The sequence below is a fragment of the Ochotona princeps genome, chromosome 4, assembly GCF_030435755.1.
Source record: "Ochotona princeps isolate mOchPri1 chromosome 4, mOchPri1.hap1, whole genome shotgun sequence".
Classification (NCBI taxonomy): domain Eukaryota; kingdom Metazoa; phylum Chordata; class Mammalia; order Lagomorpha; family Ochotonidae; genus Ochotona; species Ochotona princeps.
The window spans coordinates 105,539,047-105,565,973 of NC_080835.1; the positions used below are offsets into that span (position 1 = coordinate 105,539,047).

Sequence of the window (26,927 nt, forward strand, 5' to 3'; positions counted from 1 at the left end):
CACTGCCTGCTATGCCAACATCCCATATGGGCACCAATTAGAATGTCAGATGCTTTTCTTCTAGTCTGGCTCCTTGATAATGTGCCTGGGAGAGCAGTAGAAGATGGCCCAACACCCCGGGCCTCTGATGCCCACATAAGAGCCCTGGATGGAACTTCAGGCTTCAGCCCTGGCCCAGCCCTGGCCACTGCAGCCCTGTGGGGAGTGGGCCTGCCAATGGGCATCTCTGGTGTCTCTCCCTCTCACGCTGCAACTTTGCCTTTCAAATGAACAAATTAAAACAAACAAAATAAATAAATAACAATATCTTCTAAAAAGGGTGTGGTGAGGTGGACATTTAGCCTAGTGAGGGGCTAACACCACAGTACAGCAAATGAAGCTACTGCCTGCAGTGCCAGCATCCCACATGGCATTGGTTGCAGTCCTGGCTGCTTTACGTCTGATCTGGCTCCCTGCGAATGCTCCAAGGAGGCAGTGGAGGATGGCGAAAATGTTTGGGCTTCTGCACCCACGTGGGAGGCCTGGAGGAAGCTCCTGTTTCCTGGCCTGGGCCTGCCTGACTCTGGCTATTGTGGCCACCTGGCAATTGGTCCTCTGGTTGGTCAGCCCACAGATGTTCACCGAGGACAACCTGCATGTCTGCCACTATGCTAAGGCTACATGGGACTGAGCTAGCTACAGGTCTGGGCATTTTACTTCATTCCTGCTTTCTCCTCCAGCTAGGTTGGGAACTGGGGCACCTCTTCCTGAATGCTCTATGTCTGCACCCATAGTGGCCAGCTGGCTCCAGAAGCTGCTCAGATGTGCTTGTATCTCTCCACCCTCACAGCCTCTGCCTCAGAAGCAGCTAGCAGCTTCTTGTACCCCAACCATAGACCAGACCAGCTGTCATCCAAACTCCCCATTGGTATTCTCTTCTTCCCACACACTGCTCACCCATGCTCTGCCGACGTCCACATAGCCACTCATCCCTGTTCAAAAGTATCAAAGTTCAATACTGCCTTTGGAATTAAATGTTTATAAAACCTGTCATAAATGAAGTACCAGCCTGTTCTCAAGCCCATTTAAGACCACCACCCTTATTGAAACACATGTCTGCCAGTGCCTGCCATAGCCACTTGCCTCTGTGTATCATCCTAACTCACCCTCTAGGGTCATGGGTTGCCTTCTCTAAGAAGTCTGCCCAACCTCAGTTCCTTGTAGAATTTGTCTTTCCCTTCTCTGAGCCATTCTTCATCTGCTGCATTCATGCCAACAGTAAGCCAACGATCACGCTGTAACCTTGGATAAGCTTACAGAGGGAGGCCCACGTTTTATTTCTCTTGGCATTTATAGCACCTGGCAGAGTACCTAGCTTGGAGGAGAAAATTTAGTGCATGCAGGTCTGTTGAATTGAATAGATTCCAAATTTCCAGATACCATCTTCTCCAGGGACTCTGTGTGTGTGTGTGTGTGTGTGTGTGTGTGTGTGTGTGTGTGTGTTGGATCTTTCTTACTAGTTATGCTTAAGACACCTGACCTCTCCTGCTAGGTGCCTGGTTTAAGTCCACTGTTCTTAGGGAGTGTGCTAAAAATCAGCTTTCCACTCCCCCACCTCCACCCACCCTGGCTTTTTATCAGCCTCATCACCGGGGGCAAGTGTCCCATACCAATGCCCTCTCCCACAAGGAGTGGCCACAGTCACAGTTCCCTCTGGGCCTAGCTTCCAGGCTTGGGATGCTCAGAAGCCGGGAATAGGTGCAGCAGCAGGAACTCTGGATTGCTTCCTCTGCAGGGAGCTCACAGCTCCAGTATTTGAGACTGTGTGGAGGTAGAGGCATCCCCTTAACATGCTCAGCTCTGCTTTAAGGACCATGCTGGTTGCTTGAGGAAGTGGGAGAATGCCTGGTTTCAGTCAGGATATGTGTGTATACTCGTGAATCCAAGCTTTCTAAAAATGAGGGATCGGCTGCTTCTCTTCCTCTCCTTTCCGTTTCCTTTGCCCCCCTATCTGCCTGAAGAGTCAGGATGTGATGGACAGTGGCTGGTCACTTTTTGGAGAAATTGATTTCCAGCCTATTGTATTTGTCCCACCCCATCCCTGCCCTAGAGAAGATCCCAGGTCTCCATTCTCTTGCACAGATTTGGTTTGTATCACCCAAAGAGACAGAGGGCCTTTCTGGGTTTTGCTCTCTGGAAGGCTGGCATACTTGGAGGAGCTGTGCATGGTGGAATGAGGAGATGGGGGAGTGGTGTCCCACCGGGGCAGGTCCCTACAGTCCCTACGCACTTTTCCAGTGAGCGGCACCTTCACACCTGTGCTTTGCTCAGCCCCCCCAGATTCCCGTGCTGTGGTTCTTCAGTTCATTACATCTTTGCTCAAATGCTATCTTCTAGAGGAAAACCTCTCTGACAGACCTATCTGCAATGAAGGCCTTCATTAGGGTCTTTCCCATCACCTACTTCGCGTTCTTCTTAGCGATAGAACTCTGTCTGTATTTCGTTGTCTAATTTCCTGTCCCCAGAAGATAAAAGCTCCAGGATGCCAAACATTTCTGCCCATTTTGGTTTGCAACTTTCTTCCCAACCAATGACTCTTGTGAGAGTTAATTTTATCTCAACTTGGAGAGGCCACCGCACCTTCATGTTTAGTCAAGCACCAATCTGGATGTTGCTAGGGAGCTATTTTTTAGATGAAATTAACATTTAGGTCAGTAGCCCTGGGGTGGGCCTCCTTCAACATTTTGAGCTATAGGGAGAAAAACACTGATCTCCCCAGAGGAAGATTCCGACCTCTGGTGGCCTCTGTCCCTGAGCTGCAGTGTCCTGCTTCCCGGTTTCCAGCTTGCTTGCCTGCGCTGCGTACTTCGGGCTTACTGCTCCACCCACACAAGCCAGCTACTCGTGTCATTCTGTCTGTGTGTGTACGTATATGTATACTCCTGTGCGTGCATATGCACACATCCACATGCATTCTGCGCATGCCTGTGCACACATCCACACACATGCTAGTAGTTCTATTTATCTGGAGACCTTGAGCGATACACTACATAGTGCATAGTTGTTGCAAGAATTAATGAAATGTGAGACCTCAAAAAGGAATTTCCAAGAGACTGGGCCCTAGACACTGGGACTCCCAAGAAGGTTCTCCCAGCTGCTCAAAGGATCTTTCTTTGAGCTAAGACATGTGCCTTCTGAGAATGTTAAAGTTGATTGTGGGGACATGAAGGCAGAGGCTTTTTTCCATGGGCCCACACCCAAAGTCTTGAAGGAAGGCTAAAATAGAGGAAGGGTGGTGGTGGCTTTGGGTGACCATAACCACCATATTTTGGAGGTGGGGGAGACCACAGAAAGCAAGTGTATTTAGTGCCTGCCAGCAGCAGGCATCATTCAAGAGACTGAGAGGTGCTGCGAGTGGGGAGCCTGATAAGAGTCTCACATGGGGAGGCATGGGCTCTGGGGCCTGGGGTTGTCCTCAGCCATTCAGCACCATACAGACAAGCTCTTTGTATTTGATACAACCATTGCTGTCCTCACGGCCGGCCACCGGCATCTCTATTTCACTTCTTCCTCTGTCAGCTTCTCACCCAGCATGACAAGGACATGGCAAATTTTGGCACCCAGGACAGGGCTATTCCCTTCTTTATTGATCACCCGGAGACCTTCAACACTGTCCTCATAGGTTCCCTGGTCCTTGTTATTGGCAATGGTCTGCAGCATGGGCAGGAAGTGCTCAAAGTCCAGCACCTGCACATTCATCTCGTCACTCTTGGGGTTCCCTAGGATCTTGAGCACCACAGCGCTGGTGGAGTTCTGGTCCAGGGCCCTCATCAGGTCCCCACACTCATGGGGGCATGAACTCCATAGACTCAATCTATTATTAAAGAAAGTGACAGGACCTACCTTGTGGCACAGGATGTTAAGCTACCACCTGCAATGTTGGCATCTCTGATGAGCACTGATTTGGGTCCCAACTGTTCCACTTCTGATCCAGCTCCCTGCTAATGCTCCTGGGAAGCCAGCAGAAGACAGCCCAATATAGCACTGCCACTCATCTAGGAAACCTGGATGGAGTTCCAGGCTCTTGTCTTTAACCTGCCCAAGCCATGGCTATTGCAGCCATTTGGAGAATGATCCAATGAATGGAAGATCTCTCTTTATCTTTCACTAACTTTGCCATTCAAATGAATAAATAAAGCATCAAGATGACATATTTTGGCATTTCTTGAATACCCAAGGTTACGGGTTAAGGACTACCTTCCCAAGATTTGAATGACGGTTCTAACCAAGGCCCTTTTCCTTTCTCCCATTAGTGCTCACATTGAGAAGTTTCATTCATTCATCAGACATCATCTGATCACTTGCGATGTCCAAGATCTATGCTACTTTTTCTGCTTCATACCATGTTGTCACAATCTTAATCATGTAAAAGAGCCCTAAAGTTTCCTGTCTTCCATGCCACCTGTAAATTAGGCATCTGGGAGTGACTTGATAAGGCGGTCCTGCCCTGGGATCTCTCCGGAGACAACAATCAGAAGTCGGCCTGGGCTGCAGCCACGGTGACATCTGAAGGCTTGACTGGGGCTTGGAGAAACTACTTCCAAGTTATTCTCTCATGAATGGAAAGTTGCTTCTGGCTGTCACTAGGAGCCTCGTGGCATTTCTCCCTGGTGTGAGAAATCCAAGTAACCAATGCAGAAAGCACAGTGCCTTTCCAATCCCACACTGAAGTATACACACCCTCATTTCCACATTATATTACAAAGATAAGCAACATGAATAAACTCCCCGTTGCTCACATCTTACAAATTAAATGCCAGGATTTGGGGTCAGTATGTACTTTAATAATTATGGACAGGGACCACTTCTCCTAGCTGTTCACTTCTCCCATATCCGCAGTATCAGTGCCCCCATCAGCTTCCGTCTTCCCATCCTGGCACTATCATCATTAACTATTAAGCACAGAACATAATATCCTGTGCCTTTTTGTAGGGTGAGGGAACATATACAAGTGATCTCCATGGTACAAAAAGACTCCTGAGCCAAACTCACAGGCTGCAAGGGCAAAATATCAGTCCTGGGTATAGGAAGTGACATCTCACCTGACAGATCTGTTGGGCCTGTTGTAGTGACACCACCTGTTTATTTGGGGCTTGAGTCATACTGCAGTCATCTGCACTTATTTCCTACTAAAGCTCAGGCTTCCTGGGGTCAGGGAGAGAGCCTTTTCTTCTAGATTACCACCCTAGTGTAGATTCAAGGGCCAAGACCTGCAGTGTTGCATTCTCATTGCCTGATATGGTTCCTTGATCAGTAATACAGGGTAGCAATTCTTACCTCACTTTGCAGACTAAAGACTTAAAAAACAATCATCAAGTGAATAAATGAATGCTTGGCACACAGCAGTAAGAAGTGAGCCCTTGGATGAGTTAACTCATCCACACAGCCCCAGCCCAAGCCTCGTTTGCTTTCTGCTAATTCTTGCCTGATTCACCCCTACCAGACTTCACCTTGCCTCCTGGAGCTTTGTCTTCTGAGGGTGAGAAAGAGGTGCTTATGAATGGTGAAGATTTGTGGGCTCCAAATCTTGGTTACGGACAATACCCGCTTGGGCTGTGGACGTGGGAAGAAGATCCTCTTGAGTTTGTTGGTAAGAAGGTGCTACCTGCAGAGTTGGACCCTGGGGACGCGATGGGGGTGTGTGCATGGGTAGAACAGGCGGGAACTCACACTCCAAGAAGAATCTCACGCAGGCTGTGTGGAAACAGGTGGCATGTGCATCATTACCCTATGATTAAAATATAATAATAGAGTAATCACCAGGCAGTGCTGTGTTAATGCAACAGTAGACTGGAAATAATACCCACAGGAAACACTGTCAAGCCTCCCACAACATCAGCAATTTGGCCTTTCGCGCTGTTAGCTTAGGTGGGAGTAAGGGAATCCTGAGGCACTGGAAGTACAGAGTCCTAGCCTGTACACGTTGAGACGTGTCAAGCATCCAGGGATCCAGTTTGCCTTTGGCTACCTGGGAAAGCTCCAGAATCTCCACGCTCCCATTCTCCCTCCATTATTTCATACATGAGCACAAACAAGATGAGGTAAGGGTGATAAGAGGCCAAGATGACCTGTGGACTGCAGGCTGGGCCCTCAACTATGAACCTAAAGCAGAATTGTTTCTGCTTTCTGTCTTGCCTTGGCTCCTGTCCTCTGGCTGTCAACTGGGGGAAAGCAATGGCATCTTGTTTTTAGTCTCAGCCAGGAGAAATTTCTATGGGTTTAGGTTGTTCACCCGGGACCATTTTGGAATTGGCAGTATAACTTGCTTATTTTAAAAAATTATTTATTTATTTGAAAATGAAAGAGAGAGAGAAAGGGAATCTTCCATTCATGGGTTCACTGCCCAAATGGTCATAATGACTAGGGGTGAGCCAGTTGAAGCCAAGATCCAGGAGCTTCTTTTGGATCTCCCACGTAGGTGCAGGGACTGAAGCACTTGGGCCATTCTCTGCTGCTTTCCCAGGCACATTAACGCATTAGCAGGGACCCGGATCAGAGGAAGAGCAGCTTGAACTTGAACTGGTGCTCATGTGGGATGCTGGCACCACTTAGCCGCTACACCAACAACATCAGGCACAGCACTACAACTTTCAAGAACAGACTGTCTTTCATACATTTACCCTTGTAGGAACACAAGAGGGTTGGGAATGGGGATTTAGTGGGACTGTGATGGGCAGGATTCAGGCGTACAGGACTTGGGCTTCTTAAATAAGCACACATCATCTGCTAATGTAACTAACACATGGGAATAGAAAAATGTCTTTATTGGATATATAAAGTCATTGGAGGTTGGGAACTGATGGCTCAGCCTCTACAAGATGCAGGAATTTGCCAGATATTTTGTACCCGCAGTGTGTGACAGTTGCTTAAGAAACTGGCTCAAGTAGAAAGGAACAGTATTTCTGAACAATCTTAAGAGTGAAGCTGATGATGTGTTTGCTGTGGGAGGAGCCATATCATGAATGGAAGCAGGGAGACACTTTCTGGATGACAGGAGAGACATGAATTGTAATAGGGATGAAAGGGAGCAGGCCCATCTTATTGGTTTGACTAGACAGCATGCTTGCACCTGCTCTGTCCCCCTCACATCCCTTCTGCGCATCCTGCTATTCACATCTCTCTTAGTTCCCTGGTGTCTAAATTTCTGCTTTCTGGCTAAAGGAAGATTTTCTTGCAGTTACTCATCATGTGGGAACACTCCTGCATCTCATGTGAAGTGTGATCCTTTGCTGCTCACTCTGTAAGTGCCAGTTTGGAGGTGATTCGTATGGCAAATTAGGAGAGAATAGGGTATCAGTCCAGTGAGCAGGGAGCTGGGAGGATGGCACCAGGTGCGGGTTTTGGATCCTGACACCAAGAGGGTCAGGCAAGCAAAGCTCCCCTGGATCTGCTTTCTCTTTTCTCTCTGCCACAGGGATATCTCCTTGGCCAATTACACACTGAGAAGGGGCACCACCTGCTCCTTTGGAACAGGGAGAGACAGGAGTTGAGGCTGAGAGCAAGTGGAAGAAACTTCTGCAGAATTCCTTGGATTGCTTCTCTCGCTGTTTTGCTGACTCTGGCCTCCCAAAGTTTTGGGGGGGCAAATACAGGACTAAGGATTTGTAGCTCTGACCCGAGGGAGAAACACCAAGGTGGGAGTTCTACCTCTAGGGCAGAAAGTCTGGGCACAAGCCCCTGTGGCACTGTCCCTCTCCACTGGTACACAAGGCATGCAGTCCACACTGAAGTCTTCTGGGTTGTACCTCTCCTCTCGGCCAAGGCTGGTTTGGATCAATGGTTAGTCTCCCCTATCTGGACCCAGGTGACATGTCCTCACATGCTAGGCCTTTGCAGGGCTGCCTTAGATGACAGCTACAAAACTCTTCCTCCTTGTTGACTTTTGAGTTCAGAAACAGCATGCCCTTCTATCTAGGGAGGAGGGAGTGCTCCCTACAGGTGGGCCCCATACGGGAAGCAGAGTACCTGTGTGTAGCCTCCAGAAGGAGGGTGGACATGATGCAGGTCTGAGGGGGCAGAGTGCCACAGCCACCTAAGTAACAACTCTGTGTGTGACCTGTAATAATAATAATAATAAACTACTTTGTTACTTAGTTAATAAGCTCATTTACTAATCCCGAGACACCTGCAAGTATATCCATTTGTTTTTTATGTGATGATGTGCAGTCTTGGTGGAATCTGCTGGACCCCGCTTGTGGCTCAGTTGATGAGGGCAATGAAACTAGGTTAGGAGCCTACCTCTCTTTCCCTTGACCTCATTCCGTCCAATTCTTATTCTCTAGGAATCCTGTCATACAGTAGCTATTTTATGCTTGTATTCAGTTCTCCCAGATTGTTTCTGCTGGGCTGCTCTGTGGGTAATGATATGATCTCTGCCAGTTGCACCCTTCCTTGTAAGGGGATGTGTTAAAGATGTGTCCACCTCCCAGCCCATCTGGGTGACTTGGAGTCAAACTGACTGGTACAGGCTATGTGAGGCCAGCAGCTTGGATCAAGCTGGGGTGTGACCCCTAAGCTCAGTCTCTGCATCTGGGGAACCTGTTCCAGGACTGTTTACTCAGTGGTAGGTGAGTGCATGTGTGCACGTGTGTTTATGTGTCTGTGTAAAAAATGATGGATTGGGATCAAATGAATTTGTAGGAGAAAAGCCTCCCAAGGAGAGCTGTGCTGCAGCCTGGAAGGGTGAGAATAAGGGGACATAGAGGAAGGTTACATAGCAGAAGGCAGCAAAATGGTTGAGCATCTGTAGAGTGCAGGTATCTTGCTTCCACCCCTGGAGAGTACCAGGACCAGGATTCAACCCCATCTACCTGGTTCCAAACACTCTTGGTCATCCTTGAGGTTGGATGACTGTGACGAGACTGGGCCACCTGCTCTCCCTTGTCCACCCCACTGCCCCCCACCATGGCTGGACATGTTTATCAGCTTGCAGGACTTTGTTATTCCAAAGTTACCACAGCAACAGTGCCTAGAACAGCACCAGGCAACTCGGGAAGCACTCAATGAATATCTGTTCCATGGAGTGACATTGCAACTGCTCTTAACCCAGCTCATATCTTGTATGTCAAGGTTCGGCAAAGAAGCAAGTCTCTGCTGAATGTGACTCAAGCAGGAAGGAAGTTAATGCAAAGATTCAGGAACTTCACAGTCTTTGGAAAGGCAGAAAGGACAGATTTGGGGCTGATAATCTTGCAACGACCCTCAGAACAATAGTTAGGAAAGTCCATGGGGGCTGTACCCAATAAAGTTGAAGGTGGCCTGTCGCCAGAGAAGCCTCTGGAAGCTGGAGGAGAGAGAGGAGATAGTGGGATGCAGGGAGCAGGCAATCAGATGAAGAACATCTGCTACCATGTTTGAAAATTAGAGAATGCAGAAGGAATAGCGCAAGCTTCTCTGAGACTCTTGTGACCTTGACCATCAACAATCAAGGCTGCAGGAAGAGCACTCTCCTTCCTGTCTGTATTCTGCATCCTGTGCAAGTGCGCATTGCAAAGGCGCTTCGGCAATGTTTTCCAACATTACTGCGTTGAGGGTTTTGTGACGGAAATGTCTCGGTGAATGAGACAATCAGTCACGTGTATCTGCTTAGTGCATCAGACTGTATTGCTTTGGTCAGCAAGGGACAGATGAGTGACCAGAAATCCCCTTCAGGCCACGCAGTTGTGACTGGTAGGACTCCCGGAGCTTGGGGACCTATAGCTGATGGTGCTCAAGCTCCAAAGGGGGGATTAGAAATGACTATGCGAGTGAGAGTGGGAACAACACAAGGAAGGTTTGACCACAATCATGGTCAGAGGGAAGACAGAGACTTCCACTTCCTGTGCTGGCTCAGTTCCCTGTCCTGGAGCCAAGGTCTAGAGGTACTCCTGTGAGTGTCTGCAGTGCTAGCTAAAGATGTCCTCCTCAGCCCTCAGAGACTGACCAGCATCTGTTGTTGTGATCCTGTCAACTGATTGCAAGGTGGCAGAGCAGCTTACTGAGACCCTAGAACATTCCCCTCTTATACAGAGGAATGTTAGCAGATGAAACAAGAGACTCAAAAGTGGCTGAAAGATATCTCAGCTCTCCCTGAGAGTTTTGTCTTGCACATAAGAGGTGACAATGCCCTGCGCACCCACATGAGCGTCAGACTACCCGCAGTGTTTTGCTCCTCAAATTCTGTGGAGTCCCGTACGAGGATTGTGAGTAGGGATGGACAACGGCAGAACTTCCATTCAGTAGCTCCAGTATTCCAGTTAACCACCGAGAACTCAAATAACGCATTTCTACTATGTGCCAGCTGGTGGACATTATGGGGAGTGTGGCTTTGGCTTTATTCTCAGAGCTTTGGAGCTTTTCTGCCAGAGACCTGGCAGCTTGATGAGTGTTCCTCACTCCCTGTGGTGTCTCAATGACCCTAGTCAATGATGGACAGTCTAAAGCAGTGAGGATGTTGAGAGAACATGGGTGGTGGGTAGGGGGGCTTAATGCCAACGGGCTTTTCTACATCTTATGTCCCATATTTCTATGACTTGATGGATTGACATGAAACCAGTGTCTTGGCTGCATGTGTTCAGGGCAATTACGAACTTGACTACAAGGCAGGGGTAGTGAGGTTTGAGGCCTTGGACACTCTGCTTTTTTAGTCTTCTCTGCTGGGTGGGTGGGGGCTGGCTGCTGTCACTCTGTGTTGGTATCCAAAAGGCTTGGTGCCCCCTTTCCAATTGTCTTCAGTCTCAGGTGCAGATGTGTTTTGTGCTCCTCTGAAGACAGTGTTGTGGAGAGAGCCCAGCTGAGTTATAATGTGCTCCATCCAATGGTTGAATGGTTGGGCATTTATCCAACATCTTGAAGAGAATATCAGGGAGGACACACTGGAGGCAGAGCCAGGATCCCACATCACTGTCAAAGGGTTTCTTGCAAATGAGTGTCATAAGCATTGCAGGCTTGTCACACTCATTACTATTAGTGTGTACTCACGGATATGCAGTGTGGAAGGGGGCAGGTGATGTGTCTGCCTTCTGGGTTCCCAAACAGCCCTCTTTTTCCAGTCAGTGGCACAGGTATATCCTTATGTATGGCAGCGTGTGTGTGCTTCTCCTAGGCACATGTGGAGACATATAGAACAGCATCCACATGTATAGGTGGGCAGTATTCATGTGGGGACTTGTGAATGCCTGTATCCCTTCTGTGTACTTATTCACTCACACGCCTCCTGGCCAAGGGAGTGAGTATGTGTGTGTGGGAGCATGTGCGCACATGTATACATGAATGTGTGTGCATATGCTTTCAATGTTTGGTTGGGCAGGTCTCTCTGTTGGACGTTGCCTTGGGCCGTTGGTTTCCTACAGGCCGAGTTTGGGTTTGTGCTCTGCTCCGGGGTCGATGGCATTGATCCAGGAGGAGTGAGCAATCAATTGTAATTTGGTTGGAGGGCCTGGCGCCAGAGTGTGTAAAGAGTAATTAGAGGGCAAGGAGCTGCAGAGGGCTGGGCCTGCTGCCCGGGATGGGGGCTGCTTGCCTTCCGGGTAGACAGGACATTGGTGAAGTGTGGGGACTCATTCAAGGTGATCCGTGCCTCCTTGAATGCATGACTTCCAACTCAGCCTCCTTTTCTGTAACAGGCTTAGGACAGGCTGTAAGAAGTGTCTCTGGGGAGTGGTGGGGACGGGAGGCCAAGCTCTTTGTGTCTGTGCCCTTGCAGGCTTGTGATGTGGAGACGGCACAGCCTGACAGATTCTGTGTCTTTTAGTCCCATATATCTCTTCCAGAATAGTAAGTGCCCACGGTATTTGTTCAAAACTTTTAGCCACTCAAGAAGCTTTCACTTTTCTCTTTCCTTCTGAACTTTACATAATAAGAATGAAGGGAAAGAACAAGGTTCATGGCCCATTATATAGCTGAAGCAGTGGAGGCGTTTGTGAAAGGTGATTGCAAAGTTCCCAGTGTGAGTGAATGGCAAACTGGGGTCGCAGTCTAGACCTAACTCTGGGCTATGTCAGTGTTCTCCTATAGTGGTTCAGAGCCTGTGTGTGTGTGTAAGCACTTTGACTTAACTAGAGAGAAGGTGGATAGAAAAGGAAGTGTCTCAGGTGGCTTTGGAGGGCAGTGCCTGCTACTGGCAGGGACTGGCTCCTCCAGCTGCAGTAAGCCTGGACCCAATGGCTATGCAGAGGGCAGGCTCAGACTCAGCAGGCTGTTGCAGGTCTCAGGTGAGGCCCAGGTACCCAGGTGTGTGCTCCAGGTGATTCTAATGCGGGTGGTGTTTGGAGAAACAGCATCAGAGAGTGGAAGGAGCGGAGAGATGATGTCACATAGCAGGTGTTTCCTGACCAGGACCTGCTAAGTAAGAAATGTGAGTTGTTGGGGCATCTTATCTTTCTGTGGCAGAAGGAAGAGAGGGAAGCTTCTTTTTTTTTTTTTAAGATTTATTTATTATTATTGGAAAGCCGGATATACAGAGAGGAGGAGAGACAGAGAGGAAGATCTTCCATCCGATGATTCACTCCCCAAGTGACCTGCAACGGCCGGTGCTGCGCCGATCTGAAGCTGGGAACCAGGAACCTCTTCCAAGTCTCCCACGCGGGTGCAGGGTCCCAAAGCTTTGGGTCGTCCTCGACTGCTTTCCCAGGCCACAAGCAGGGAGCTGGATGGGAAGTGGAGCTGCCGGGACTAGAACCGGCGCCCATATGGGATCCTGGCGCGCCCAAGGCAAGGACCCCAGCCGCCAGGCCACGCCGCTGGGCCCCAGAGAGGGAAGCTTCTACAGAGAGGACAGATCTCAGCCACGAATGAAAAGGAAGGTGGGGTGGGGGTTGTGGTCCTGAGGCTCAACTGGCTAATCCTCCATGGGCACTGGTTCATATCCTGGCTGCTCTACTCCCCATCCAGCTCCCTGCTTTGTCATCTGGAAGAGCGATTCAAGGTGGCTCAAAGCTTTGGGACTCTGAACCCATGTGGAAGACCCAGAGGAAGCTCCTGGCTCCTGGCTTCAGATCAGCTCAGTTCCAGCCCTTATAGCCATTTGAAGAGTAAGCCCGTGGATAGAAGATCTTTCTCTCTGTGTCTCCTTCTCTCTGTAAATATGCATTTCCAATAAGTAAATCTTTAAAAAGAAAAGAAAAGTGGAAAGATAGCTCCCTACACCCTACTAAAAGTTCCTTGGGATTCCATCACTGTTTCTAGCATCTTCACGTTTAGAAGAGGTGCTGTAAGACTCACTCTTTAGAGTTTGGATGGTGATTGTATCTTAAACGGGGTCCATATCAAATTGCAAGAGGCAAGCTAGAAGACAGGAAAAAATAAAGAACAAAATAGAGAGCTTGGAGTGCTTGGGGGCTTTCACTGCACCACTAATGGTGACAGATTCCCAGCCATTGCTGTAAACGCCTGAGATCATTTGTCTAACTTGGGGAACACAGGAAAGAAGTCAGTCCTAATGGATTCATTAGCAAGGAGGGCCAGGAAAGGGGCCAGGTTAGGGAAGAGGAAGATTGGCTAGGATCCTGAAAACAACAGGAAAAGTAGAAGATGGGAATTGTATGAGAGGTTTGAAAGATCCTGCTTCTCAGGCTCAGAGACTGTTCTGTCCTGCATGGTTGCCAACCAAGATGAGAGGGCCTGTATTTCCACAAATATGGAGTTTGTCCTCATGTAAATGCAGTGCTTTCTGAGAATCAGGAAACTTCTTCAGGAAACACTAGGTCATATCAGATTGAGTACCAAGCAGTACCTTAGAGACTGGTCTCCTTTTCTTAGAGTTGCTTGCATGGAAGTTTCTGTCCTCCACATCCCACTCTCTGGAAGAGTAGAAGCACCTACATCATCCATAGGGGACATCTTGCGTTGAACTAGACTTCTGAGTCCTAACCTACCACTGTTCTGGGCTGTCAAAGACCTCCTCAATATGTCCCAGGACAGGGGACACGTTCTAGACTTGGGAATACAGTGGAGGAGCGATGATGGTAGATGTGGAAGAGCAGGAGACTGGGGACACAATGGTTGCAATTAGAGGGTAGATTTTAGGGTGCGTTGAGAATTACCTTTCTCATTCTATACAACAGTTTGATTTCAAAATGGACTGAGTAGAGAAAGAGGTAGGAGTCAGACACAGATATTCATGGCTGCTTGCCCCTTCAGGCCTATACTCTACCCATTTCTCCCCTGTCAGTGTGATGTACCAGTTCCAGATGGCACCCATTCCCAGCCTACATCCTGTATTCCTCTGGGCTCTCACTCTCCGTGCAATTACTCATCCGTGAGCCAGGCTGTGATGCATAACAATGTACACTCTCATTTGTATGATGCTTTGAAGTCTTCAAACTACTTTTAGTCATTTGATGTCATTTGACACACATGACATGCCACGAAGGGGGCAGGGTTGTGTTATGCTCAGAACACAGATTTCAAGGCAATCTGCCTGGGTTCTTATCCCGTTTCTGCTTCTGTCAGTGGTAAGTGCTTTCATTTCTTCTGTGCAACAAGGATGCAAAGGACCTTTCCGTTCCTAACAAAAGATTTCTTGATTTATTTGAAAAAGCAGAATTACAGAGAGACAGAGGGAAGAGACACAGAATAGAGACGCCTTTCATCTGCTGGTTCAAATGACTGAAGTTGTTGAAGCAGGATCAGTCCAGACATAGGTGCCATGCAGGTTCAGGGACTCAGGCACTTGGGCCATCCTTTAAGACTTTACCAGGTGCATGTGCAAGGAGCTGGATCATAAGTGGGGTGATCAGGACTCAAACCAACATCCAAAGGGGATGCTGGTGCCACAGGCAGTGTCTTAACGTGCTGCTCCATGACCTTGGTCCCAGATATTTCCATTTAATGTCATGAGGACAGAAGGATTTTTGTGAAATGCCCATAAGGGCCTGCCCTGTTGGACTTGCACGTTAGTGTCATTGCTGGGAGTGTTTCAAATTATCTGGAGGGGAAGCTGAGACTCAGATGAAGAGGTGATTTGCTAGAGGTCAGAGCTAGAGCTAAGCTTTGGCAAGGATCGACTCCAGATCTCCTGGCTCACAGTCCCACAACCTGGACATGCAGTGTTACCAAGTATGCTTGACACAGGCTATTCAGTCCCTGGTCTGGAAGTTGACAGAGAATGGAGCAGAACCAGTGTTGAGAGTCTGGGATGTGCCAGGCACAGTGCTGCGAGATCTATGATTCCTGGTTGTTTATCACTCACAATAATCCTGAGGTAGACACTGTTTTCCACTTACGAGGCCCCATACCACTGAGGTCAGGACTTGATGTCTGTGATGCCAGCTACTCTTCTGAAGGCTCCAGCATCTTGCAGCTCTGAGATGCACAGGGGTTCCCCCTGGGCTCTAGAGGCGCTGTCCATAGTGCTGAGGTACTAAGCTGGACCTAGGGGGCGGGGAGGTGCAGCCCTTTCCCATAGGTACTCTCCCCCACTGCCCAACTGCATTCACACATCTATCTTCGCTCACCAGAGTCTGAGAGAGGAGGATATTGTCCAGGATCAGTGAGGCATCATTTTTACTCTGCTGAAATCCCTTTCCCCTGAGAGTGTAGGGACATAGATAGCCCAGAATGTGCTGGAGTGCACATGCCTGCATGTGCTGGCAGAACTATAGTGTGTCTGTGCCGGAGCTATATGTATCTCCAGGGCTCCCTGCGGGGCCCTCTATACGTGCGAAAGTGTGTAGGAGGGTAGGTCTGTATGTGGCACACAGCACCTGTCTGCGTGGGTGGTGAGTGTGTGTGAGGTGGGAGTGCGTGGGAGGAGGCTAATGACTGTGGTCTGCACAGTGCTGGCGGGGCTGTGGTTGTGAGATGTTCTCACTACTCCCACCCTGAGTTGCACCACAGAGGGCAGTGTCTGCACACACACACACACTACACTCTTATCTCTACATTCTCCTACCTTTCCATACCCAATTCTTCAAACGTTCCAGCAGCATAATTCTGAAATCTGCACGCAAACACAAATGTGGGTGCATCGCAACCTGCAGCCGACTACTGCAGCGCAGCGACTCTGCCACTCTATCCTCTTTCCTGTTCTTCATTGTCAGTCTCCCATCTTCTCCTGGGCTGAGAACCTTTTGTCTTTTCTTTTCTCTACCTCATGAATGGCTTTCCTGGGCCTGCCTCTTAGTAGCTCCAGTCGTGGGGCTGCCTTGGCACAGTAAGGAAGGCTAGACTTGGCTTAACTGCATTTCTTCCCAGAAACACAGGTTTGTTTCCTTAGTGCTGATCCCAGCAACATGCGGCTCCTGCTGGCGCCACCTGCTGGTGATTGCTCCTTCCCTAGCATCTCCAACAGGTGCCTGGTGTGGAGTTGGGTACCCATGAGATCAGAGTTAGGGTGAAGTGCAGGGGAATCTGGACACTGGACTGTGGGCAGGCTCAAGAGATGCGGATTTCATGCGCAAGAACCTCCTTGGAATCTGGTTCTGGCAATAGGAGAAGTGTGTTCTAGGAACATCCCTGCTGGCAGTTCCTGTGTTGGAAAGCACTAGGTCGCGAGTACATGTGAGGTCCAGGTGTGTTAGTGTCCATGTGCTGTGGTGTGTGAAGCTGTGACACACACTTTCCCAAAGCAGCTCAAGGTGGCGTGGATTTGTAGATCACACACGCGTGACTGTTTGGAGAGCTTCTGCAGGTGATCATGAGCACAGGTGTGCCCTGTATTTGTGTATCTGATTGTGCAGACATGTATGTCCCCCCGTGGGTGTGTGTGCCATGAGTGCTTGTCTGTGTGTTCATAGAGAGACGTGGGTTTCAGTTGTATTAACACACTGTCTGGCAAAAGACTCAACATTTCTGATTGTGCCAAACCCTACAATCTAGAACAGGGCCCTGAGTGTTGTCAACATCTTCCACGCTGTGGGCTCCGAATCCCTTCCTTCCAAGGCCACTGTCCAATCTTCTGTTGAAGCTCCCCTTTCTCCCCTTCCTTTTCTTCACGACCTTCTCTAAATGCCCACTAGTGACCAAATAGGGTCGAACCCACTGGAATCCCACATTCAGAGACTTCCTGCTGCCATCATCTCCATCCAAGAGCAGCTGAGCCAGCCACTGATCTCCCCTCTGGCCTGCCAAGAGTCGCTGTTGGCCTGGATGATGAATGGCAAACCGTCCTTTCTGCATACTCGCCCTGCCCTCTCCATGCTTCTGTGCAAGGCTCAGGCCTCAAAGAACTTGCACAAAAGGACAGCAGCCCAAGGCAGAGAAAGGCCCCCTTCTCCCCATAGCAAATGCTCCTTTCAAACCAGCCTCTTGTGCTGGAATGTTGCAGAGCCTGCTCTGTGCCCCTCCATTAACCTTGGGAGGTTGCCCAGGAGAAGCCCTGCAGCAACCTCCCTCCAGCTAGCTCCCCGCCCCCCACTCCATATTCCTCCTTCTATCAGCTCATTGTCCAGATTTTTCATGAAACTCCCTTTTCACTGCCTCCACTGGCCTCCTCCCACCCCAGTTCCAGCCCCAGCCTGTGCCACAGGCTTCCCTGGCAGCTGTGTCCACTCCCAAGTCCACTGACTTTTGCTTTTCTAAGTTTCCTAGAAAGGGAGCAGAGAGTGGGGAATAAGCCCAGTTTCTGGTCCTCTGAAGCCAGGGCCCTGGAGATGCTTCTCCTAACCACACAGATCCCAGCAGCATTTCTGTGGCTTCCTCTCCCCACCAAAAACAAGAAACAAAGCAAAATCCTGCAAACCCTTATTGTACACAATTTCCCATATAGCTGAGTCTCCCTAGCTCTGGCCATCTGTCCCCTGTACAGAAATGTCTGTGCTATCTCATGCTGGCCCCTTGTTTCCAACCCACAGAAGCAAACACTGGACTGCAGTCAAGGTTTGACATTCGGTGCTCTCCTCATTTTAACCAGGGTCATAGCTGCTGCCTCCCAAGGGATGCCTGGAGGCCAGACTGTGCCTTCCCACCATGGGCATCTGATAGAGCTAATGTACATAACACCTCTTGAACCCATTCAGTTATACTGAGCAGCCCTATTGGCTCTTAATCGCAACTTCTGTAAGGGCAAGAACCATGTGTGTGTTGCTCAGCCCGCATCTGTACACCGCTGGCTTACTGCAGGTACTCAATCCACACTGGTGGGTTCAGCCTGCAGTTTCAGTGGTTGGGCATGTGCAGAACTCCCAATGGGGCTGTGGAGGATGCATAGAATGTGTAAGGATGCCTGCTGTGCTGGTGAGGTGAGGCGAGGGTGGCACTGGGCATTCCAACTCTGAGTCCAGAAGTCTATCTCGTTACTGTCTCTTCCTGATGTCCAAGCACCATGGAAACTTGTTGCTGTGGTACTCTCTGTCATGGATGTGTTTCCAAGAATAAATCTGGCTCTGTCTCCAGGCTCCCCAGGCCACTCTGAGCCCAACAAAAGGAGGAATAGAGAGGGGGAGGAGAGGAAACTGTCACTGACAGCTGGGAAGGAAGGAGAGGGCAGAAGGGCAGCAGGTAGGCATGGTGAGACATCAAGAGAGGGCAGGGCAATGGAGGCTGACACTGGATCTGACCTTGGGCTAGGGTCTGACGCTCAGCTCTTGTCTTCCTATCCCCTTGCACCTGGTGGAGGGACGCTTGCGCCAAGCCTCTGCCGGGGGCTAGGGGGGACATGGCATAAAGATGCATTTGGCATTTCACAGAACTGCACACAAGGCCCTTTTGTGTGGGGGCTGAAGCTAAGTGTGAAGGGGTCTGGGGAATGAGAGGACTGGGGGTCGAATGGGTGCCAGAAATAGACACTCCCCAGCTGTGGCTTCCAGGCCTGTCTCCTCCCCGCCCCCAGCCTTCCCATCTGTGTGTCCAAAGCAGAAGGATAGTTCCCTACCAGCACCACAGCTGGCCCCTTTGCATTCCCCGCCCACTCCTCTGTGAAAGAGAGAGATGCTTTCTTTCAGGCCTTTCTTTAGGACCACACCTGTTTTTTTTAATGCCCAGGCTCTCCAGTTCATCTCGCACTCAGTCATGGTCATTCTTACTCCCTGCTCTTCATTCTTACCCTCCCCAGCCCACCAATCTTGTTATCCTCCAGTCACCTCCCAATCTCTATTCAGTCACAAATGCCTGTTCTCAAGTCTCACCCTAGCCAATCAGGTCACCAACTCTACACCATTTGCCTCAAACCATGAGTGCTCACCAGGGTAAGGCTCCAGAGGTGCTGGGAAGACAGTGTAGTGGCAGACTCCTTTGCCTGCAGTCTCTTGCTTTTTCCATCCTGTTCTTGTCTGTTTTGCTGTGGACAGAGCTCAGCATTCACCTCCCTGCACTATATCCACCCGCTTGAGTTCTGAGGCAATGTAAGTCGGGGGTCAAAGGATCTGGTTTAATAGAGTAGTAGCTTTATTCTAAGTGTATGCTAAGCTGCTGCAAGCCTATGACAGGGATCCTCTGTACTGCCCAGCACCAAGTAGATCACACTGATGTGCAGTGGCTATATGTCCACTGTGGGATTTCTTCTATTGTTTCCTGAACCTCCATTGCTGGACTTCCAGGGTGACCCACTCCAAGCCATTAACAGCAGCAACTTTTCTTCTTCTTTTCTTCTTCTCTTTCTCCTTCTTCTCCTCCTCCCCTTCCCCTTCTCCTCTTCTTCCTCCTCTTCCTTCTTCTTCCTTAAAAAAAGGAAGATTCATCCATTTCTTTCAAAGGGATATATATATCAAGAAACAGAGAGAGAGAGAGTCTAAATGGATATCAAGGGCCCAAGTACTTGCACCATCATCTGCTGTTTCCCAGGCAATTAGCAGAATGTTGGCTTGGAACCAGAGCAGCTGGCAATGGAACCCACATTTTGGTATGGGCTGCCCATGTTGCAAATGGTGGCCAACTTATTGCATCACAATGTGAACCTCCAGGCTGACTTCTCATGTCTTCCCCATCCATTGCTTGCATTCACCTTTTGCCAGTTTCAAGGATGCCAGTTACTCAAGTTTGTGACTCTACTTTGCCCTGTGGAAACTTTTACATTCTACTGAAATCCTGGATCTTGCAAGCCTTTGGGAAGAATCCAGGACCCACTGCTACCTATATAAAGTGCCAGTGTCATGCACCTTGGTGGTTGGGGAGTCTGTGACAGCGAAATTGGCATGAGGAAGTTTAGATACTCTCTCTCGCACAGCTAAGTTCCTACTGTCTTCTTTCTCCTTTTACAAATGGAGGGAGTATAAGTCAGACAAAAGAGGATGGCCCAGACACACGTCTTGCTAGAGCCAGATCTGGGATGGTCCAGTGGAGCCCCGAGGCCTGGCTGACTTTTAAACTCCTGAAAACCAACATATGTGAAGTGAGAGCCTCCTGCTCCATCTGGTATCTCACTGCTAGAGCCTGGAGCAAGGCAGGCTTCATTGGACCATCTCAGCCCTAGTTCTAGCAAGAAGAGGTCTGGGCCATCCCCTTTGGTCTGAGTTGCACTCCAGGAGCTCAGCAGTGCCTCAGGAGACACCCTTGGCAAGGTGAGGTGTTTCTGGACAATGGGGTAACATGTTCTGAGCTCTGCATTACGAAGTCTTTGATAAAACTTTTGAGTTCTGTAGAGTGAATTTCACATGATCATGGAACCTCCTGTGTGCTTTCTAAATAAAGCCACAGAACCACGCAACCTGACTTCTTAGGATTTTTCAGAGCCTGCCTGGAACACTAAGACAAAGAGGAGAGGGATTGATAGAACTAAGGGTGTGAACTCTCAGGTGTTCAAATAAACCTTTCCTGCACTATAGATCTACTTTTTGTATTGGGTAGAAACATGTCCCCTTTTCAGCCAGACAAGAGATGAATACCATTTGACTAAAATGCCGGGAACTGCTTTCTCTATTGGTTAATTCCCTCTCCACTGGAACTGGGTGTGAGAGAATCATATTATGTTGAGACTCACACTTGTCTGTGAGCAGCATGAGTTGTGGGATGTGCACAGAATGGGGAGATGTTAGACTTTCTCCTTCAATGGATGGGCTCTGGTAGACTCTCTTCTTGGGCTTACGTACCCCCACTGATAAGATACCATCCAATGATCTTAGGATGGTGGAAATAGGCACCTGCAACCTAGAATGATAAGGCCCTGCGTCAGTCATCAGCACCTGACCAAGCTATGACCTTGTGGGGGAACATTGCATGTTCATAGGAAAACTCTGGTTATTCCAAGAAATCTGAATAAATGATGTTTGAGGTTTAATGAGAAAAAGTCTTTAGAAACCAATTTCTTCAGAGGGCAGAGTAGATTGTAGAGAAAAAAAAGACTTGGGTCCAGAAAAGGAACTGTGACCAGAGGCGCAGACAGGCAGGGAGTTGGAAGAAGACGGAGGCCAGCAAGACACCTGCATGCTGCTCTCAGCTTTTAGAGTCAAGTGGAGAAATCTTGTACGAGGGTTTTGAGAATCATGCAAATCTTTCCTCCTTTTTTCCCAGCATTAGATCTTGAGATTATTTATATTTCAAAAATCCAATTTCCTTTGTTTATGTTCTTCTCTCCTCCTGAGTTCTTTTAAAACTAGGCTGACTGGTCTCTGATGTATTAAGAGAAAAACAGGTAAAAGGATTTGCTTCCGAATAGGCTGGTTTTTGGTAAAGGTCAAGGGCACTACTTAGGAACCGTGATTGTGGTGGCAGTTTGAGTTGAAGTGGGACAATTCTAACAGGCAGAAATTATATGTCAAACCCTCACGTGATTGTTAATTTTATGTGTCCGTTTGATGGGGTTAGGGGTGCCCAGGTAGCTGGTGTAACAGTACTTCTGAGTGTGCCTAAGAGAGTGTTTCCAGAAGAGATTAGCATCTGAATCAGCAGGATGGCAATACCAAGATCCATTCTCACCAATGTAGGTGGACATCTAATCCATGCAGGACTGGAGTTGGAGAGGAGGAGTGATTTTTTTTTTCTTTCTTCTGGAACTTAAACAATCTGTCCTCTCCTGTACTTGAGTCCTCAGGTCTTCAGACTTTGGGACTCACACCAATGAGATCCCAGCTTCTCATCGTAGGCTTCTCCAGCTCCCCACGGGCACATGGGTACATTGTTAGCCTCCCATTATTGCACAAGCTAATTTCTACGATAACTCTTCTCTTTGCTCTCTCCATGAGTGGATGCATAGATAGGAGACAGTGATTCTGTTTCTCTGGAGAACTCACACCAACATACATTTCTAGAAATTTCGTATCTAGGAACATTTGCTTTAATCTGGAAGGCTGTGTTCATGGTAAATTGCATCATCTCCAGTGGTTGCAAAAACATCTCCCACTCAACGAACCCCTCTGGTAATGTGATATGGCCACTGCTCCAGTGAGTGGAGGGGGTCTACATCTTTTTCCAGTTTGGAAAGGTTTCTCTTCACCAGCAACCACCACAACAAGCTATCCCTTCAAGGAGCCTGGAAACAGTGAGGAAGGTAATAAGTTACAAATGAGTGAAAAATTGTTTTTTTAAGTCTCACTTGCTTGCTCAGTGGATGTAATGGGGGAGTGAATGTCAATTTCTCTTCTCTGATATTTCAAAGTACTGGCTGTCACCTTCCTTGCCCTTCAAAGACAATCTTATAAGCATGTAAGAGTTGATGGCAGGGATGAGGTTTTTCTTAGAGTCAGTGATAACAGAAGTGCTTTGTATCCCTAGAATGCAAGGCCTAAGAGAAGACCACAGCCACTTCCATACCTGGTGTGCACGGGGCTCTTGGATAGATGACCAGTGACACTGGTGACTAATCACGAATGCCTGAGAATGGCTCTGGGTCCTCCCTGGTTGCTCCCGAAGCTGAAGACCAATAAAGATGCTTGGTGATCAAGTGCTCACATTCCCCATTGTGGTTCAGTTTTCTCCCCTTTACCTGCTGCCTTCACCCCCTTTTTCTACTCCACTTCCATTAGATTCATCCAGAGGAAAATTCTTTTTCTCTTTTACATAGTACCTTTGAATCCCTTCCCAGCCCAACTTATGCCCTTAAGCTCTACATGGTTTTATTTTCTTCCATGTTGACAGACAGACACCATTGATTTCTAGCAGAGACCTCCACCTTGGGTTTAACCAAGATAACAGTGAAGGAAAGAAAATCAAGAAGCAGGGTAGGAACCATGTCATTTATCCCTTATCCTGCAGGCCACTAGGAGTTTTCTCTGAACCCAGATATTTCCAACTCCCTTATCTCATTTATACCAAAAGTGGTAAGGAACTGGGACTAGCCCTTGGGAATCCAGTGCTTCACTGAGTCTAAGAGGCTGGCTAAACTGGTTCATTTGGCTGACAGGTTTTGGAAAGAGAAATCTCTTATTGTTACCAGTTCTGCAAATAGGTTTCAACAGTGGATTCTACCATTCAGACCCAGAGTATGTGTGTACCTGCCACGTGTGTGTGTGTGTGTGTGTGTGTGTGTGCAATGTGTGTATTTGGTGGTGGTGGGGTGGGGTACTGGAGCTGGAATTACTCCAGGATGTCATTGCCTGGGAATTAGTACATTCATGGATCTTGGAACTCCAGGCTCCCTACATAGCTCCCAGAAAGGCATCCTTGCTTAGGAAAACAAACAAACAAACAAACAAACAAACAACCTGAAGTAATGGCTCTGGGAGAGGTATCCCCAGAGTCATGCATCTTGAATGTGTTTTTCCGAGTAGAGTGAGCAGGTTGGAGCGTATTCAAGAGTTTTGGTCTCTCAGATGACACCCAATGTGTTTGCTACTCCTCTGGGGGTGCCAGCGTTCCACCACTTGGCTGCCAGTGAACAAGGATAATTCCTGTTTGGGGTAAGAGAGCTCATACAGCATTCAAGGCCACTTTGTATGCACAGTGTGTGTGTGCGCGTGTAAGTCTCACAGTTGTTTGGGAGCTTCAGGTCTTAGAGACAGGCTATGTCTTTGATGGGTGCTTGGAGTGGATGGAATCCCAGAGCTGTTCCTCTGACTGTTTCCTTCCTTAGCCAACAGCCCATCGGAGGGAGCTGTGTGGCGCTCACCTTGCTGTCACTCCTGGAAGGAAGACACATTTTCACAGCAGCCTCCGAGTGCTGGTGTGAGCTGACTGGAGTTTCCATGACACTCATTTCTTTCTTTTGCAGATACAACTGTATTGGGAGGTGGGGATAAGTAACACCCAGGGCAGAGAGACTGAGACTGGAGAGGGGCTTCCAGTTTCCGCATCTGTCTTCCTCTGTAAGAGGAAGAATCCCCCCTTTTCCTTTTGCCGAATCTCCTCCATCCCAACCCCCTTCACTGCTTCGGGTTGCTAAAAGGGGCTAGGCTCCGAGTAGGCTGGAGAGGGGAGGACTCCTGCGCATGAGGAATCAGCCTTTTGGGAGGAAGAAACATTTTTCATTGCTCCAAGTTGGGGTTTAGCAATGATGAGCAACGATGACCTGTGCTGGGGGTGGCGCGCGTGTCTCACGGGGGTCTGTGATTCTCTGCAGCTGAGCCAATGACTCATCTTTAATCTTAGGGACTCTCAGAGGTCATTTTCATCATCCCCCTGTCTTGGGGCCGGATGATGGAACCTAACTTAGCACCCCGTTCGATGGGGGTGGGGTTCTGCTGGGGGAAATCTGTGTGGATGTGTGCGTGCGTGCACTCGTGGAAGGGAGCGGGGGCGGGGAGGCAGCGCGTGACCTCTTCGAAGAGCTCTCCAGCGAAGGACGTCTCCTAGCTCTCCCAGGCCGCCCGCTCCCGGGTTTCCCCCATCACCGAAACAGCAGGGTCCTCAGGGAACCGCCTTCTACTGGATGAAAACCGGATGTTGGGTTCCCTGAGTGGGGTTGGGGCGCCATCCCCTCAGACCTGCCAGGGGACAGCTGAGACTCCCAGGTTCCCGGTACCCAGCCCGAGAGGCTACCATTTCCTTGGTTGGAAACTTGCAGTGCACTGTGAGCACAGAAGAGCACCGAGCAAAGACGCTACAACGCCTTCTCCTAGGCAATGCGCATGATTCTGCGGCTCTGAGCTCGCCACACTTCAACGCACCTTGAAATGGGCTCGCCTCCTTCGCGCCTCGACGGGCAGACAGCAGGGCCAATAGGCCCGCGGATTTGTGGGCGGTACCCAATGGGCAGGCGGCGGGGGCGGGCCCGCACCCCCTGCCCGGCTAGGCTTCACCGTGGACCTGGCTGCTTTCTGCCTGGGCTAGTAGTGCAGGTGTCGCTGCGCCGGGGCCGGGGAGGCTGCGCGCCGAGCGGAGCGGAGCCAGGGAGGGATGGAGAACGGACCGCCCGGGCTGCAGGAGCACCGGCGTGGGGCGTAGGCGGGCGAGAGGCGGGCGCTAAGGCACGAGAAGTGTGCAGGCGCGGGAGCACTTTGCGATAGGATGAGGCTCTTGGCTGGCGCGCGGTAGTACTATGATTTGGTATGTGGCCACTTTGATAGCAAGTGTGATCAGCACCCGAGGTCTCGCGGCTCAAGGTGAGTTGAAGTGCAGTGTCCTTTCTCTACCTCTCCTGGCTGGCCAGGCTCCAGTCCCCGGCGGCTGCCGAGCACCGCGTCTTGCCGCGGGTGCGGCTCAGGCTTCGGCTCCGGCGAGGCGCACCTCGGGCTTTGCCCGAGAGGGGCCTGACGTAGCGGGCCAGAGGAGCAGGGCGGGAAGGGGCCTGAGTCCACGGGCACTCGGAGTGGGTGGAGGTTGAGGGGAAGGATGCCTTGCCATCGAGGACGACTTTGCAATTGAGGTGGACACCAGTGTGCCCAGCTGGTTGCCTTTTGCTTGAGCAGTCGCCTTCCCGAGCTCTGCGCTCTTCTAACTCTGGCCGCTGAAGAGTTTGCGGGTCTTTGGTTTGCTGCAGCACGCCCAAGCCCCGCGCAGCGCCACGGTTCCGTGGATGAGTCCTTGCCCGGAGGCGCGCCCCGAGCCCTGGGACTCTCCGCATCTGCGCCCAGGGAGCAGGATGCTCGGTCCAGCGGTGCCCCGCGCTCCGGCTGGCGCTCCTTTAACCCGCACACTCGTCCTGGCGGTTGGAGGTGGGAGCCCCCCTTGCGAGGGCGGAGAGCGCACAGAGGGGATGCGAGAACAGACGAGGACGGCTCGGGAGGAGCGTCCGCTTTGCGCCTGGCCCTGGCAAGCGCCGGAGCCTCTGTTGACCGCGCCTGGGCCCTGTCCAGGCTAAAGTTCCCCAGGAGTGCCGCGCAGCAACGCCGACGCCACGCTGCCGTTCTGGTTCTCGGCTGCCAGGCAGAGTTGGCTGGGGGCAAGGGCGGCAGGGGAGGGGGTTCCCTCTGCTGCATCTCGTCGCGGAGGCGGGGAAGAGGGGAGGTTCTTTTTCCTAGTCCCCGTGCCTGAGATGGGGACGATGCAGGAAAGCCGGCGAGTTGAGTGATGCGTGCGTGAGCGCGCGCGCTTTTGCTGTGGAGACGGGCAGAACGACCTACAAGCCTCTGGGTGGCACCGCCGGCTTTAGGCCCTTGTATGGAAGTGGGAGCGGAGCCTGGAGGGTGCCAGGATTCTGAGCTCATGGTTCTCAACGCGCAGACACGACCCGGCTGCAGGCAAGTTCACAGAGCTGGGGGAGATGGCGGCGCAGAGAGGTGAAGTCAGCAGGGTTGGCTCGCCAACCCCAACACCCACTCCCTCGCCGCTGCGCAGAGAGGGTCAGCAGGCACCTGGCTCAGGCTGCCTCACCTTGTCTGGGGGTGTGTAGAGAGAGTGATTCCCACAAAGTTTCTGGACTGGAACATGTCGCCTGTGCTACTTGGGGAAGGGTGGCCCCAAAATAAGCAGGGAGCCAGGGGGAAATTTTGTTAAGCGCTGCACTGGCCTGCCTGGTTTTGCGGATTCTCAATTTGTCAGATGGGGATCCTGTGGCAGGGTGTCTGCAGGCTGGCTATGGGGTGCGTTGGCCTTGTTCACGAGGTCTGTGGCTTCCTCCTCCACCTCCTCTCCCCCATTTCGATGTAGTCTTCCAGGGCCAGCCTCTTCCTCCCCCGAGTTTTTGGTTTGTTCCTGCTAAGGGACTGTTGCTGGAAGCACAA

At 50.2% G+C, this 26,927-nt stretch overlaps 1 protein-coding gene and 1 pseudogene across 5 annotated transcripts in view; one reads left to right on the forward strand and one right to left on the reverse strand.

Annotated features, from left to right (window-relative positions):
* Positions 1-3,454: 3,454 nt before the first annotated feature.
* Positions 3,455-3,819, reverse strand: LOC101521648 (myosin light polypeptide 6-like; annotated as a pseudogene).
* Positions 3,820-25,081: 21,262 nt separating this feature from the next.
* The window catches only part of IGSF9B (immunoglobulin superfamily member 9B), a 53,299-nt gene continuing 51,453 nt past the window's right edge, over positions 25,082-26,927 (forward strand). For all 5 annotated transcript variants that reach the window (XR_009245365.1, XM_036494231.2, XM_004593267.3 and 2 more), the window contains exon 1: positions 25,082-25,367. Coding sequence is in view for 4 of the 5 variants with exons in the window: in XM_036494231.2 (XP_036350124.1) it covers positions 25,304-25,367 (64 nt within the window). In the remaining variant the exon portion in view is untranslated. The remainder of the gene's footprint in view (positions 25,368-26,927) is intronic.